General features: G+C 38.7%; 1 protein-coding gene across 1 annotated transcript in view; it reads left to right on the forward strand.

Annotated features, from left to right (window-relative positions):
* Positions 1 to 15,588, forward strand: part of DNAH6 (dynein axonemal heavy chain 6) — a 226,041-nt gene that overhangs the window by 141,724 nt on the left and 68,729 nt on the right. The window contains exons 47-54 of the mRNA XM_043603834.1: positions 4,617 to 4,769; positions 6,034 to 6,174; positions 7,511 to 7,753; positions 10,420 to 10,587; positions 11,279 to 11,514; positions 12,633 to 12,894; positions 14,003 to 14,126; positions 14,853 to 15,049. Coding sequence (XP_043459769.1) covers positions 4,617 to 4,769; positions 6,034 to 6,174; positions 7,511 to 7,753; positions 10,420 to 10,587; positions 11,279 to 11,514; positions 12,633 to 12,894; positions 14,003 to 14,126; positions 14,853 to 15,049 — 1,524 coding nt within the window. The remainder of the gene's footprint in view (positions 1 to 4,616; positions 4,770 to 6,033; positions 6,175 to 7,510; positions 7,754 to 10,419; positions 10,588 to 11,278; positions 11,515 to 12,632; positions 12,895 to 14,002; positions 14,127 to 14,852; positions 15,050 to 15,588) is intronic.

Below are 15,588 nucleotides of genomic sequence, written 5' to 3' on the forward strand. Positions count from 1 at the left end.
TACAAATCAATAGCAAAAAAAAATCCAATTTAAGAAAATGGGCAGAGGATCTGAATAGACATTTTTCCAAAGAAGACATACACATGGCCAACAGGTACATGAAAAGATACTCCAGGGCGCCTGGGTGGCTCAGTCAGTTAAGCATCAATTTCAGCTCAGGTCATGATCTCACAGTTTGTGGGTTCAAGCCCCGCATCAGTGCTGGCAGCTCAGAGCCTGCAGCCTGCTATGGATTCTGTGTCTCCCTCTCTCTCTGCCCCTTCCCTGCTTGTGTTCTATCTCTGTGTCTCAAAGAATGAATAAACATTTTAAAAAATTAAAAGAAGAGATACTCCACATCAGTAATCATCAGGGAAATATAAATCAAAACCACATTGAGATGTCACCTCACACAATTTATGCCAATAAATTAGATAACCCCAAAGAAATGGGTAAAATCCTAGAAACATACAAAGATAGCTACCATGGCTATCATCAAAAAGACAAGAGAGAACAAGCATTGGCCAGGATGTGGAGAAACGGGAACCCTATGCACTATTGGTGGGAATGTAAATTGGTGCAGCCACTATGGAAAATAATATGGAGGTTCCTCAAACACTTAAAATATGGAGGTTCCAGAACTACCATATGATCCAGCCATCCCACTCCTGGATATATATCCAAAGGAAATGAAAACAGGATCTCATAGAGATATCTGAACTCCTATGTTTATTGCAACATTATTCACAATAGTCAAGATATGGAAACAACTTAAGTGTCCATCAATAGATGAATGGATAAAGAAGATATGGCATATACATACACACACACATAATGGAGTATTACTCAGCCATGAGACAGAAGGAAATCCTGCTGCTTACAACGACATGGATAAACCTTGAGGGCATTATGTTAAATGCAATAGTGGACAGAGAAAGACAAATACTGTATGATATCACTTACATGAGGATCTAAAAAAAGCCAAACTCATGGAAACAGAAAGCATAGTGGTTACCAGGGGCTGGGGGATGCAGAAAATAGTGAGAGGTTGGTCAAAGGGTACAAACTTCCAGTTATAAGATGAATTAAGTTCTAAGGATCTAATGTGCAGCATGGTGACTATAGTTAACAATAACGTGTTATATGGGATGAGCACTGGGTGTTGTATGGAAACCAACTTGACAATAAACTTCATATATTGAAATAAATAAATAAATAAATAAATAAATAAATAAATAAATAAAATAATGTATTATGTACTTTAATGTTGCTAAGAGAGTAAATCTTAAATGTTTGCACCACAAAACAAAGAAATGGTAATTCTATGATGTGATGGAAATGTTAACTAACGCTTCTATAGTGGTAATCATGTTGCAATATATAAATATAACAAATCAATACATTGTATGCCTTAAGTTTATACTATGTTATATGTCCATTATATCTCCATAAAGCTGGAAAATAAATACAAATACAGTCTTTTTAAAATGAAAAGGAGCCCATCAATAGAAGAAATACAAAAATGTAATAAAATGCAAATAGAAAGTTCCTTTAAAAAAAGAATTCAAGGGCTTTAAAGACCTGAAAAATGTTCAGTCTTCCCAGTAACCAAAGAAATTTAAGTAAAGATAAATGCCAGGGGTTGGCCTTGCACATTGCCAAAGGTTAAAAATCATAATATTCATTGTTGACAAAGATGTCGGAAAACAGGCCTTGCATAGAACGCACCAGTGAATTAGCAAAATCTTCTAGAAGGTAGTAGCAATGTGTAGATAAAGTCCTTAAATTACTCTTACTTATAATTACAGCTGCATACAAAGTTGTATGTGCAAGAATATCTATTGCAGTATTTTAAAATAATGGGGTATCTGGGTGGCCTAGTTGGTCTTTAAGCATCCAGCTCTTGATTTCTGCTCAGGGCATGATCTCACGATTAGTGAAATTGAGTGAGTCATCGGACTCCACACTGACAGCATGGAGCCAACTTAAGGTTTTCTCTCCCTCTCTCTCTGTTCCTCCCCTGCTTGTACATGTGTGCGTGCATGCTTTCTCTCTCTCTCAAAATAAATAAACTTTAAAAATAAAATAAAATAAAATAAAATAAAATAAAATAAAATAAAATAAAATAAAATAACAGTTAATCTGAAATAGCCTTATTATTCACAAGTTATTTGTGGTATAATTATACAATAGGACACTGTAAAAAATTAAAATTACTTTGTAGAAATATACACATTAATTAACGTGAAAAATGTTTATGATGTGTTGTTACATCATAACACATATACAAATCATCTACCATATAGGTTCTTTGTCTTAATATATATCTAAACAGATATGCCGTATATACAATTTGAAAATGTCTGGGTCATGGGATTGTGAGTTATTGTTTTTTATTTTCTTAGTTGTGTTCATCAGTAGTTTCTTATTACTCTGATATTAAAATATTTTTATATAAGCTTGATGTTGCTTTTAAAACTCCAAAAATAAGATCAGACTGTCTTGCTCCACTTTAAGCAAACAAAAGGCTATTACACTATTAAAAGTCCCAATCAATCTCAAATGTTCTATGCTAATGGAGAGTAAACATAACCATAATAACTAAAATTAATGTGTGTATATATGCATGTGTGTATATATATATATATAACTATTATAAATATGAGAAGTTGAGACAAGCAAGATGTTAAAAATAGAGTTTAATTTGCTATTTCTAGCAAATACAAAGTAGAAATAAGTATGTTTAAATAATATGAAGAATATAATTTCTAAGCTGGAATTGATGGCTATATACTATAATTATATTTTACAAAGAAAGTGAATATTTTCTAGTACTACTGAAGGTTTACAAAAATTGGCCATATGTTAGGTTTAAACAGATTTTCAATAAATTCAAAAAAGCATAAACTATGCTGATAACATCCTTTGTCCATGCTCTAATCAAAGGAGAAATTAATGATGTGGCTCAGCACTTTAAGACATTTATATAAAGAATTCCTGAGTCAAGAACATCAGAATTTAAATCTCTATTTTAGAGAACAAGGAAATGAACTTAATATAAATAGAAATCTGTGCGATGCAACCAAACAGTTCTTAGGATTAAATTTATAGATTTGAATAAAAAATTAGCAACTACATAAATTAGGGGCACCCGGGCGGCTCAGTCAGTTAAGCTTCTGACTCTTGATTTCGGCTCAGGTCATGATCTCACAGTTCATGAGATCGAGCCCTCCCCATGTCCAGGCTCTGTCCTGCAGCATGGGGCCTGCTTGGGATTCTCTCTCTCTCCCTCTCTCTTTCTGCTCTTCCCCCACTCGTGTGGCTCATGTGCATATGCACTCTTCCTCTCTCTCTCTCTCTCAAAATAAATTAATAAACATTAAATAGAAAAAGAAGCTACTTAAATTAGTTGACTTAAAATTTTAGGAAAATAAAGGTCACAAGGAAGAACAAAAATAAAAAAAGCAAATAATAAGATAAAAGCAGAAATAAGTAAATTATGACAAAGAACTAGTGTTTGCTCTTGGGGAAAATTAACAAGACACAATTATTCCAACTTTAAGAAAAAAACAAAAAGTTACAAATAAAGAAAATAAAGTAACAGATACTTTGTCATAGTTAAATAATAGGACCCAAACTTTTTTAAAACTAAAAAGTTAACTAAAACAAAAGGATAAATGATAGATTTTTAATATTTGCATCAATTATTAGAGGCAAAGGTTTATTTTGTAATATGAAAATTACTCATTCAAATTTAAAAGTAAACTCCAATATATAAATGATTACAGTTTGAACCGATCTTGTAAAGTTTATTTATCTATTTTATGAGCGAGACTGAGCTGTCAGTACAGAGCCCAACATGGGGCTTGATCTCACAAATTGTGAGATTATGATCTGAGCCAAAACTAAGAGCCAGACACAACCAACTGAGCCACCCAGACACCCCTGAACATATATTTTAATGGAAAATGGTAAATGTGGAATCACATTTGCCCTTGCTAATAATCAAAGAAATGGAAATTAAATTCTCCCAAAGCAAACATTTATACTCCCTAACCTTGTAAAAATAAATGTTAAAGGTTCACGAAATCATATTTGAGTTGAATGGGAAATTTAAAATCTTTCAAAATCCGGAAACTATTCATGCATTTTAATGGCTAGTCTCCCTCCTGGGAGTTTATCCCCAGGAAATAACACAACTGGGGAGGAAAATTATAGTCCTACATATGTTCTTAAAATGTAAACAAAACTGTGGACCATTTAAGTCTATGGGAAAATGTGGCACATCAGCTCTATAGTATGTTGTGCTATACGATAAGTACTGTACAGAACCATGGATACATATTTATGAGAAAAGTTAGCTGAAAGAGGGCAGAATATAAAATGTTTACACGTATTACTTGAACCATGTAAAAGACGAATGCCTTTCAAGAAACAAAACAGAAAGGAAAAAGGAAAAATCAATTACTTCTATATTAAAATATTAAGGTTCTAACTTTTAATATTATTTTCTCTTAAAGATAAAATTAACTCAATGTGGATTTTGATTAAATATTTGCTTTACAATTTACAAGTAATAAATAAAAAATCTAAACTGGTTGAGTGAATTACAACGATCACTCTGCTTTCTTCCACAGATTGTAGTAGAAGAATTCCTAGAAGATATAAATAACATCCTGAACTCCGGGGAAGTGCCCAATTTATTTGAAAAGGATGAACTGGAACAGGTTTTAGCAGCCACCAGACCACGAGCGAAAGAAGTAGGAATTTCCGAGGGGAATAGAGATGAGGTAGGACACAATGGTGATAGGCTTTCCTAAAACACAAAGTTGTGTTAGCCTTTTTTTCTTTTTCTTTTAATGATCTACATCTCCCTTTGAGGAGTCCACGGATGGATTTTTGCCCCCCAATATAATTGTCTTCCTTTGTAATTCTATGTATTTTACTTCCTACTTTCGAAGCATTGCTACACCAGACTTCCAGAGAGGTCAGTGGGAAGCAGAAAACAGAATCCCTACTGCCCCATGGATGTCAGAGCCTTGTCCAAACAGGACGGTTTGCCTTATCCTTCTTTAAACACAGATGTATTTCACACGTCCTCAGTGCCCTGCCTGAGGAATCCAGTATTTTGGATCCCCTTGCCTATTCGCAAGGTTATAGCACCTAAAACAGAAATGGATGCCCCCACCTCTCCCCAGCCAGCCCCATCTCGGAAACAACCCAGCTCCTGTCCTCTCCCATTTCTCCACCACGGTGCTAGATTCTGTGTACTGCCATCGGTCTACCCCAGTGTTTCCCCTTGCTTCTACACCTTTAATTTTTTTGACCATTCTTTCTTATGTGTTTTCTTCTGTGTCCTTTCGTGAGATCTCTTCTGCTAGGTCAGGGCTTCTAAGTACAGACAGCAGGGTCTACTTCAGCTGACGTAAGCAGAAAGGGCTTTATCTGAGGAACACAGAATCACTGAGAGAGCCCAAGAAAGGGACTCTAGGCTGAATTCCTCAGAACGAACATGAGATGCAATTGGTAGAAGTCAGCGGTCAGGGAAGCTGCTGAAGCAGGAAGCCACTGAACCGATCAGCATGTTGCTGCTTCGGCTGCCAGCTCCAAAGCCACGTGACCCCAGCCAGGTCAGAAAGCAGTGGAAATAAGGAGCCACATCAGAGATAGTTCTTCGGGTCCACGCCCCTTCTGCTAGACTCTGCACCTGCACACATAGTGGCTACCTTGCCCCCTCTCTCTTTCTTCCCGCGCCTTCTACCCCAAAGCAAAAACCTGTATGAATACCTCTCTCCACTTTATTCTAGGAGCCTCCTTAAATACACTGATGAGAAGGACCTACATCACATCCAGAACTCTAGTTGCAATGGAGTCCACAAAATGTCATTTTTAATCTTTCCAGAGGGGTCAGAACGGACATTGAACAAAAGAGTTCACATATCTACTACACTAGCGCCAGTTTTATCTGATATTGGTAGACCCAGAGGCAGTAGCCAACACTTGTTGTCATGGTTACTTCACCCTTATTTTAAATTGAAAAATATCTTTGTTCAGGTGTTTCAGCACTTTATCAGCAGAGTCCGTCAGAAGCTGCACATCGTTCTCTGTATGAGCCCTGTGGGGGAGGCCTTCCGGTCCCGGTGCCGAATGTTCCCATCCCTTGTGAACTGCTGCACTATTGATTGGTTTGTCCAGGTTGGTGACATCCCAGGATACCTCTTTGGGAAGATGGATTCACTTGGTTTTAAAGGGGTAACACATTGTCCAAGAATAACTCAGGTGTACCTGCATTGGCTTTAAAGCCCACTAGGAATTTACTCATATACAAGGTGTAACTATGATAGCCATTGAACAAAGGCTAAACAGAATTTATACAGGAAGAGGACACTATTGAATTTAGCAATGTAGAAATTATTAGTCATATTGACAAGAGCGGTTTCAGTGGAGTGATGAGGAGAAGGTTCAAGAGAGAAGAGAGGAGAGGAATCAGGCAGTGAACGTAGGCGACTCTTTCAAGGAGTTTTTCCCTGAGAGAACACCAAGAGATGGCTGGTAGCTATAGGGATAAATGAGGTGAAAAGTGTTTTTAAGTGGGAAACACAAATAACACATGTGTGTGCTGCTAGAAACGATCCAGAAAAGAAATCTGTTGATGGAGTAGCAAAGTGTTGTTGTACCAATGCCAATGCGTAGGCAAGAAGAGATGGGATTGAGTCATCAGTGCAGGGGCTGGTCTCCGCAGGGAGTGTGCACAGTGTAGCCAGAGAAGCAGGAAGGAGGGCAGAGTATATGAGCACAGAGACAGGGAGATGGATAGATGTAGGGGTGAGAGTATGCTTAAGTTCTGTTTTCATTGTTTCTGTTTCCTTTGGTGATGTGGGAAGCAAGGTCATCAGCTGGGAATGAAGTGGAAAGAGGAAGTGTTAGCAGTCTGTAGAAGCACTTATGGGCTGCACCAAGAACCCACTCAAGCTAGCTGTCACGAATTTAAAGTGAGGCCAATCGGCATGGTTGTGTGTTTCTCTCTAGCCATGCTCCACTACACAGTCACAGACATGGGGTAACAGAGAGTTGTATTTGACCAAGTTTCAGGTGAGCACAAAGAAACAAGAAAGAAGCAAAGAAGTTGAGGCAAAGAGGAGGGTGATTATAATGATGGACCTGAAGTCCTGCATAATGTAATGGACCTGCGTAATAAACAGAGTAAGGACATGAGGTCCTCGTATTGTATGTGATTGTATTCATGGAATTATTCTGAATACACCCAATCATTTATTCATTCAATTAACAAATACTGGTTGAACAACTTCCAAGTGCCAGGCAGTGTGCAGATAGCAAATGCAGACCCAGACCCCTCTCTAGTGAACCCAGCCATTCAGTTCATTAAATATTATAGACATGAGGAGGAGTTAGTTGGGTAAAATGGGGGACAAAGCAAGGAAGAGTTCCAAAGAGATACATTTTCTTACTTGTTAAAAAGTACACTGTAGAAATGAGCAACCGATTTTCCAAATTATATCTTTATTTACAGTGGCCTAGAGAAGCACTTCTTTCTGTATCAAAGACATTTTTCTCCAGTGTTGATGCTGGAAAAGAAGAAATGAAAGAAAAGCTTTCCCTCATGTGTGTGAACATTCACTTGAGCGTCTCCAATATGGCAGAACGCTATTACATGGAGCTCCGGAGACGGTACTACACAACGCCCACCTCCTACCTGGAACTCATCAATCTTTTCCTGACTATGCTGAGTGAAAAAAAGAAGCAGTTGGTTTCAGTAAGTTTAATATTATCAAAAAAAAATTTTTTTTTTTTGCTTGAAGTCAAAACTTGCCAGAATGAGTGGAAGATCTACACACCATCTTACCTGCTGGAACCTTCTCTATCCTGACATGTGCCCTTAACAACCCACAGCAGACAAAAAAAGTGTCTCATGCTGTCAGCCCAAAGACCTTCCCCTTCCTTGATATTTATATTTTTTGTACTGTCATTTACATGAGTGTGCCTCAGTAGTAGTGAGCATCAAAGGTAAGCAGTGAATTAGACATCTCTGTAGTATTTAATAAGAACCTTCTGTTAAGCAGTAGAGATGGAGTTTGCTGATCTATCGTGTATCAGTATTTCCCATTAAGAGCAAGGTCTTCAGGGGCACCTGGGTGGCTCAGTCGGTTAAGTAACTGACTCTTGGTTTCAGTTCAAGTCATGATCTCACGGTTCGTGGGTTCAAGCCCCACATCAGGTTCCATGCTGACAGTGTGGAGCCTGCTTGGGATTATTTCTCTCTCTCTCTGCCCCTCCCCTGGTCATGCTTGCTGTCTTCTATAGATAGATAGATAGATAGATAGATAGATAGATAGATAGATAGATAGACTTTAAAAAAAAAGAGCAAGGACTTCAGTGTCAGCCAGACTATATACAACTTATGTTCTGCCTCTTTCTTGCTACACCACCTTGAGCACATTTTGTAACTTCACTAGGTCTTAGTAGAAAATAAAGATAGAGGGGCGCCTGAGTGGCTCAGTCAGTTGAGCATCCAACTTTGGCTCAGGTCATGATCTCACAGTTTATGAGTTCAAGCCCCACATTGGACTCTATGCTGACAGCTCAGAGCCTGGAGCCTGCTTCGGATTCTGTGTCTCCCTCTCTCTCTCTGCCCTGCCCCTGTTCATGCTCTCTCTCTCTCTCTCAAGAATAAACATTAAAAAACATTTAAAAAAAGAAAATAAGAAAATAAGGGTAGAACTACCCTATGACCCAGCAATTATACTACTAGATTTACCCAAAGGATACAAAAATGCTGATGCAAAGGGGCACATGCAACCCAATGTTTATAGCAGCACTATCAGCAATAGCCAAAGTATGGAAAGAGCCCAAATATCCATCAACTGATGAATAGATAAAGATGTGGTATATGTATACAATGGAATATTAATCGGTGATCAAGAAGAATGAAATCTTGCCATTTGCAACAACATGGATGGAACTAGAGTGTATTATGCTAAGTGAAATAAGTCAGTCTGAGAAAGATAAATATCATCTCATTTCACTCATATGTGGAATTTAAGAAAGAAATCAGATGAACACAGGGGAAGGGAAGGAAATAAGATAAAAACAGAGAGGGAAGCAAACCATAAGAGACTCTTAAATACAGAGAACAAACTGAGGGTTGCTAGAGGGGTGTTGGGTGGGGAGAGGAGCTAAATGGGTGATGGGCATTAAAGAGGGCACTTGTTGAGATGAGCACTCGGTGTCATGTAAGTGATGAATCACTAAATTTTACTCCTGAAGTCATTATTACACTATATGTTAACTAACTTGGATTTAAATGAAGTAAAATAAAATAAAATAAGAAATATCTATATCCACCCCTTGGATTGTTGTGGAATTTAAATAAAATACTGTTTGCTAAGTACTTGGAATATGATCTGACACACATGAGGTGCTCAGGAAATAGTGGCTGCCATCATCATCACCACTTTCAGGCTATTAACCTGAAACATAAACACTTCAAACAAAATAAAAATAGAAGTATATACCATTAAGATATTTTTAATATTTTTCAGAGGGTTTTTACCTGGTAAATAAATGCATGCTTTGTATAATAACTTGATAAATATTTTGAAACCTGTCAGTTTGAACCAGACTTTCTGACTCACCTTCAAAAACTAGTTATTCCCCATGGGGCGCCTGGGTGGCACAGTCAGTAAAGCGTCTGACTTCAGCCAGGTCACGATCTCGCGGTCCGTGAGTTCAAGCCCCGAGTCAGGCTCTGAGCTGATGGCTCAGAGCCGGGAGCCTGTTTCCGATTCTGTGTCTCCCTCTCTCTCTGCCCCTCCCCCGTTCATGCTCTGTATCTCTCTATCCCAAAAATAAAATAAACGTTGAAAAAAAAATTAAAAAAAAACAAACTAGTTATTCCCAGTGTTTCCTCTACCAGGTACAACCCATTGATCCTAGTCAAAAGTTCCTTACCACTGGGAAGTAGGGTTCAGATCCAGCAACCAGAGCTAAGTCCCCAGAACACCGTCTCCCAGAACACTGACAAGTTCTCAGCTGTGTCCACCCATGTTGAGGAAACAGGTTCCTAGATATGTGGCCTCCAGGAATTCCTGTCTGAACTTGTCCCTCGTTCATTCAGCATGCTGCCACGCTGCCCAGCTGAGGGGATAAAAATAATACAGTAGGGGCCCTCAGCCAGCCCACAGTCCAGTGACATGCCAACTGCTGTGCCTAGGGGGCATGGATCCAGACTCACCATGGTGACTGTCACACTCATTTCCTAGAGTTCTGTTACCTGAAGATTTCTGTATGTTCACAATTTTAAGCATTACAAACTGATTTACCAATTCTGTAGATGTAAAATTCTAGTACATGAGTAAGGAATGCCAGGAAACTTACAGCTTGTAGTTATAGTTAATAACAGATATTTTTATTGTCATCTAGGCACGTGACCGGGTGAAGAATGGTCTCACCAAGCTATTAGAAACCAATGTACTAGTAGATAACATGAAGTTAGAGCTTTCAGCTTTAGAGCCTATCCTTTTTCAAAAATCACAAGATGTTGAAGCCCTGATGGAAAAATTGGCAGTGGATCAAGAAAATGCCGATCAGGTATGCTATGTTAACCGACATTGTGGGCGAGAAGGCTTTGGCCACCAACTTATCACTTATACATCATGCATGAGATTGGAATTTTTTTTTATTTTATATGTAATGAAAATAATTAAGTGATAGATTTAGCAATGCTTTTAAGTTGTAAAAAATCTAGCCTCCATAAATACATTCTCCCTGAGAATGAGAGAACCCAATGAGTGGACAGAGGATGGTGAGAAAAGTACCCCCCCACACAAATAAAAAGGAACAGATTCATCTCCAAAGAAGGAACCGTTTGTTCCAATAACTTCAGCTCAGTTATCCTATCAACATATAAGATGGACAAAGGAGGGCATAAAATGCAACATAGCAAATTCTCTTTCATTATTTGTATAATCCAAAGGGGCAAATATGACTCATTATCATTGGCTTTGTTTTTAAACATTGAAATTCAAATATTGAGGGACTCCTGGGTGGCTCAGTCAGTTAGTCATCCAACTTCGGCTCAAGGAATGATCTTGCAGTTTGTGAGTTTGAACCCGTGTTGGGCTCTGTGCTGACAGCTCAGAGCCTGGAGCCTGCTTCGGATTCTGTGTCTCCCTCTCTCTCTGCCTCTCTCTCTCTCAAGAATAAATAATAACATTTTTTTAAAAAATTAAGAAAAAAACAAATATTGAACCCACCTAAGTAGATGTGTTTCAATGGCTAGGTCCGTAGCATTGTGCAAGAAGATGAAGCGACGGCAAAAGTGAAAGCTGAAGAGACCCAAGCAATAGCTGATGATGCTCAAAGAGACCTTGAAGAAGCTCTACCTGCACTTGATGCTGCTAATAAAGCACTGGATTCCTTAGATAAAGCAGATATATCTGAGATCAGAGTTTTTACAAAGCCCCCAGATATGGTCATGACTGTTATGGAAGCAATTTCTATTCTCTTGAATGCCAAGTGAGTAATTCAGAGTCACATGTTCCCAGAATGTATGGTGGAATTTCCTTGGTGTTTTTCTACATTGTCATTAATATGTTCTCATTCTCTTTTCCACCTTCTCACGGATGTGGTCAGTCATTCAACAAATGAATTCAACAAGCATTTTTTGGAACATCTGTTTTGTGCTAGATGATGGAAGATCTGAAGCTCTTCTCTCTGAGGCACATATAGTATAGTGGGGAGACAAACATGAAAAATAATAATTTCAAGACATGTGAGATTTGCATAGTAGTAGGAGTTCAAAAAAAAAAGAGTGCTCATGGAGAGGTGTGAGCAGGTTTTTGGGAGAAGATGCTCAGGAGGAGAGTGAGACCATGGGGAGAGCTCAGGGACATTTGATGCTCATGGAATGGACTGAGACAGTGATTGCATCATGCAAGGTCTTGTATTTCAACCTGAAGATAGGTAGTTTTCAAACCTTCTTTACTAATACACATTTTTTCCAATAAAAATTGTAAGAAATATTTCTATGTAAAACCGACCAAGCAAGGGTAGAGGACCCAGAGGACCCCACCCAGCTTCCCTGCTCACTCTCTGGCCAGCACCTCAGTAGGGCCTGGGAGTTCTTCCAAGCATGGATGAACAGCTCCAACCAGAGGGGACTGAGAATCATTGAATATTTTCGACATGATTGGATTTTCTTGTGAGAAAGACCAACTTGGCAAAAGCTCACAAGGGGCAAGTTTGGCTGAGAGACATAAAACCATTTAGAAGGTGATTGTAGTGTTCTGGCAAGAGATTTTAAGGGTCTAAACTAAGGCAAATGAGGTAAAAAGAATGTGAGTGCCAGGGCATTGTAAAAATAAAACTATTATTTCCATAATGTCTTACATTTCTAAAACTATGATTTGATCATTCTTTTCTCTACCAAAACTGGGTTGTTTGAAACATGAGTCAACCAATTGCTGTCTCACCAGGAATTGTGGTATACTTAACTACCAATTACTGGAATTAGAGTATGGAGATTAAAACTACCCCCTAATTAGGATAATATCTTAGTGTTCTCAGAAGAACACATTTCTTTTGTTCTTAAATCACTTTATTACAGTGCTGTTAACATCATGTCTGTCTTTCAGACCTGATTGGCCAACAGCAAAGCAACTTCTTGGTGACTCTAACTTTCTAAGAAGACTTCTAGAATATGATAAGGAAAATATAAAGCCTCAGATATTGGCAAAACTTCAGAAGTATATTAACAATCCTGATTTTGTGCCTGAAAAAGTAGAGAAAGTGTCCAAAGCATGTAAATCCATGTGCATGTGGGTAAGAGCGATGGATCTATACTCTAGGGTAGTCAAAGAAGTCGAACCAAAGAGACAAAAACTCCGTGCTGCGCAGGTATATTATTTGTGTTGTAACATTTAATAGAATTAAAGGCCATAATCATTAATCATTCTAGCTCCTGTGACTTTACACAATATAGACAATAACAGTGCTCTTGAAAATTAGTTTTTGTTGTAAAAAATAGCTGGTGAAGATTATTTTTTCAGGAATGGCCTCTAAAATCAGCCCTTCTGCAGCATAGAAGAAAAATGAGTCCTTAGTATATTCATATCATCAGTCTGATGGTATTTTTGAGGTGCCATTCAGCTCTAGCATCTGATGCTCTGTGTTGCATTTGCTAATACTACCCTCCCCCCAACTCTATGGTGTCATCTGAGGTTCTAAAACCTGCTTAAGCTACAGTTGGATGTGAGGTCCCAAGCAGAACGCAGAATGCTCATTGATGGGGCAGGTTACTGAAAGGACCATGGCTACAGAGCTGGGGCAGCCAATTTTTCTATGAAGATACAGATAGGAGATGTTTTAAGTTTTGTTGCTATGTGGTCTCTGTTGCAATTACTGAACTCTGCAGTTGCAGCACAGAAACAGCCATCAATAACACAGACATGAGTAAGCATGGCTGTGTTCCGATGTCGCTTTATTTATACACCCAGGAATTGAGTTTATACAGTTATCATCTGTCATGAAATGTTCTTCTTTTAATTTTCCCCCAACCATTTAAAAATATAAAACCAATCTGAGCTTGCTAACTGTATAAAAACGGGCAGCAGGCTGAATCTGGTTTGCAGACCCAGCTCTAGAGAACTATTCAGGAAAGATTAGTTTTCCCTGCTGTGTGAATATTTCATTCATTTCATCATTTAAAGTTAATCCATTGTATTAACCAGTTAATCTCAAATGCTTGGAGGTTAAAGTACAGCAGTTCATCTGTTTCTCTATTCCTTCGATTATTTATTTTATTGGGTTTTGGTTTGGTTCTGTTTACTTCCACTCATATATTTCGTTTTATATTTGTTTTAACTTTGTATACATATCAAATCTTTTGAGACACGAAAAAGAGAATACAAATCCTATTTTTTTAAGAATCTATTGTAAATGGACAAATTTTACCTTCTTTGGAGACCTTGGATTTTCATTTTAAATATTTACTTAATTTTATTAGGCTGAACTTGATATCACAATGGCTACTCTGAGAGAAAAGCAAGCCTTGCTAAAAAAAGTGGAAGATCAAATACAGGCCTTACAAGACAAATATGACAAAGGGGTGAACGAGAAAGAAAGTCTGGGTAAGTAACATAAAATTTATGTTGGTCAGGAGATGCCTGTTTTTTTATTTTTTAAAATATATTTTTTAATGTTTATTTATTTTTGAGAGAGACAGAGGGCAAGTGGGGGAGAGGCAGAGAGAGACGACGACACAGAATCCAAAGCGGGCTCCAGGCTCTGAGCTGTAAGCACAGAGCCCGACACGGGGCTCGAACCCATGAGCCGCGAGATCACGACCTGAGCCGAAGTCAAGACGCTTAACCAACTGAGCCACCCAGGCGTCCCAGGAAATGCCTGATTTTTAAAAATAGAAGGAGTTTTTGGGTAGTCAGATCTCAGCTTCCACCCAACATAGAGGACGTATTTGCCCTAGATGTACTGCACTGGCCCTTCTAGTGCAAAATTAGAACTGCATGTATTGTATCCGTTCAGCTCCTGTATGGAAGGCTTGTTGGGACATGTTACATTATAACACAAGCAGCATATGAATTTGATCCTGAAGAGAAATACTACGCTGACACAGAGAGAGCCATCTTCAGCCAGAGTAACGGAGTAAGGAAAAGGAGCTCTTTGCTTAGAAGAGGCAAACTTGGACTTGGCCCTGAAATGGAAAATAATTCTGAATTGGCGTGAGGTTTCATAGAGATGTATTGACAATGTCACTATAAACAAAAGCAGGTGAATAAACATCTTATATTTTAGGAAAATACTGAATAACATAAGTTGATTTTCTTAAAATTTTCTAGCAAAAACTATGGCCCTGACAAAAGCACGTCTGATACGTGCAGGAAAGCTGACGGCTGCACTAGAAGATGAGCAAGTTCGATGGGAAGAAAGCATCCAGAAATTCAACGAGGAGATATCAAATATCATTGGGAATGTGTTTATAGCAGCAGCTTGTGTAGCCTATTATGGGGCCTTCACAGCCCAGTATAGGCAGTCGGTGAGTAAACTCCCTTTCTGGGAGGTGAGAAGCAGCTGAAACTGGCAGAGGCAGCATTGGGGGGATCATTTTTCTGATTTTATAGGGGGCCCTCCACTGTGAAGCTTCTCCATGTTGGAAACTTACACACTCCACAGCCCTCCACCTCCCCCATCAGCCAGCAATGGTTTACCCCTAGGATTTCCTGAACACATTCCTTCCTTTCCTTTTCTCCTTAGAAAGTTAGTCATCACTTCCTTAATAGCTCAAGAACCTGAGGGGAAAAGAAAGGGGCAGGGAGACACCTCCCTTCATGGTCAGAAGCAGCATGGAAAGTCAGCCAGGATGAAGTATTCTAAACGGGCACATCTGCTACAATGGGCTAGGCAATGGGAAGGAGCAGGAAACTAAATTATTTGGAGAGATTTTCAGGCCATGTTTATGAAATGCCTTCCTATAAAGGTTTCACCCTTGTCCGTGGGTTCTAAAACCTAATCAGTATAGGACCGTAGATTCCACAGGAGCTCAGGGGTCATCTGGTACCATGTGGGTGGCGCCAA

This window comes from Prionailurus bengalensis, chromosome A3, assembly GCF_016509475.1.
Source record: "Prionailurus bengalensis isolate Pbe53 chromosome A3, Fcat_Pben_1.1_paternal_pri, whole genome shotgun sequence".
Lineage (NCBI taxonomy): Eukaryota > Metazoa > Chordata > Mammalia > Carnivora > Felidae > Prionailurus > Prionailurus bengalensis.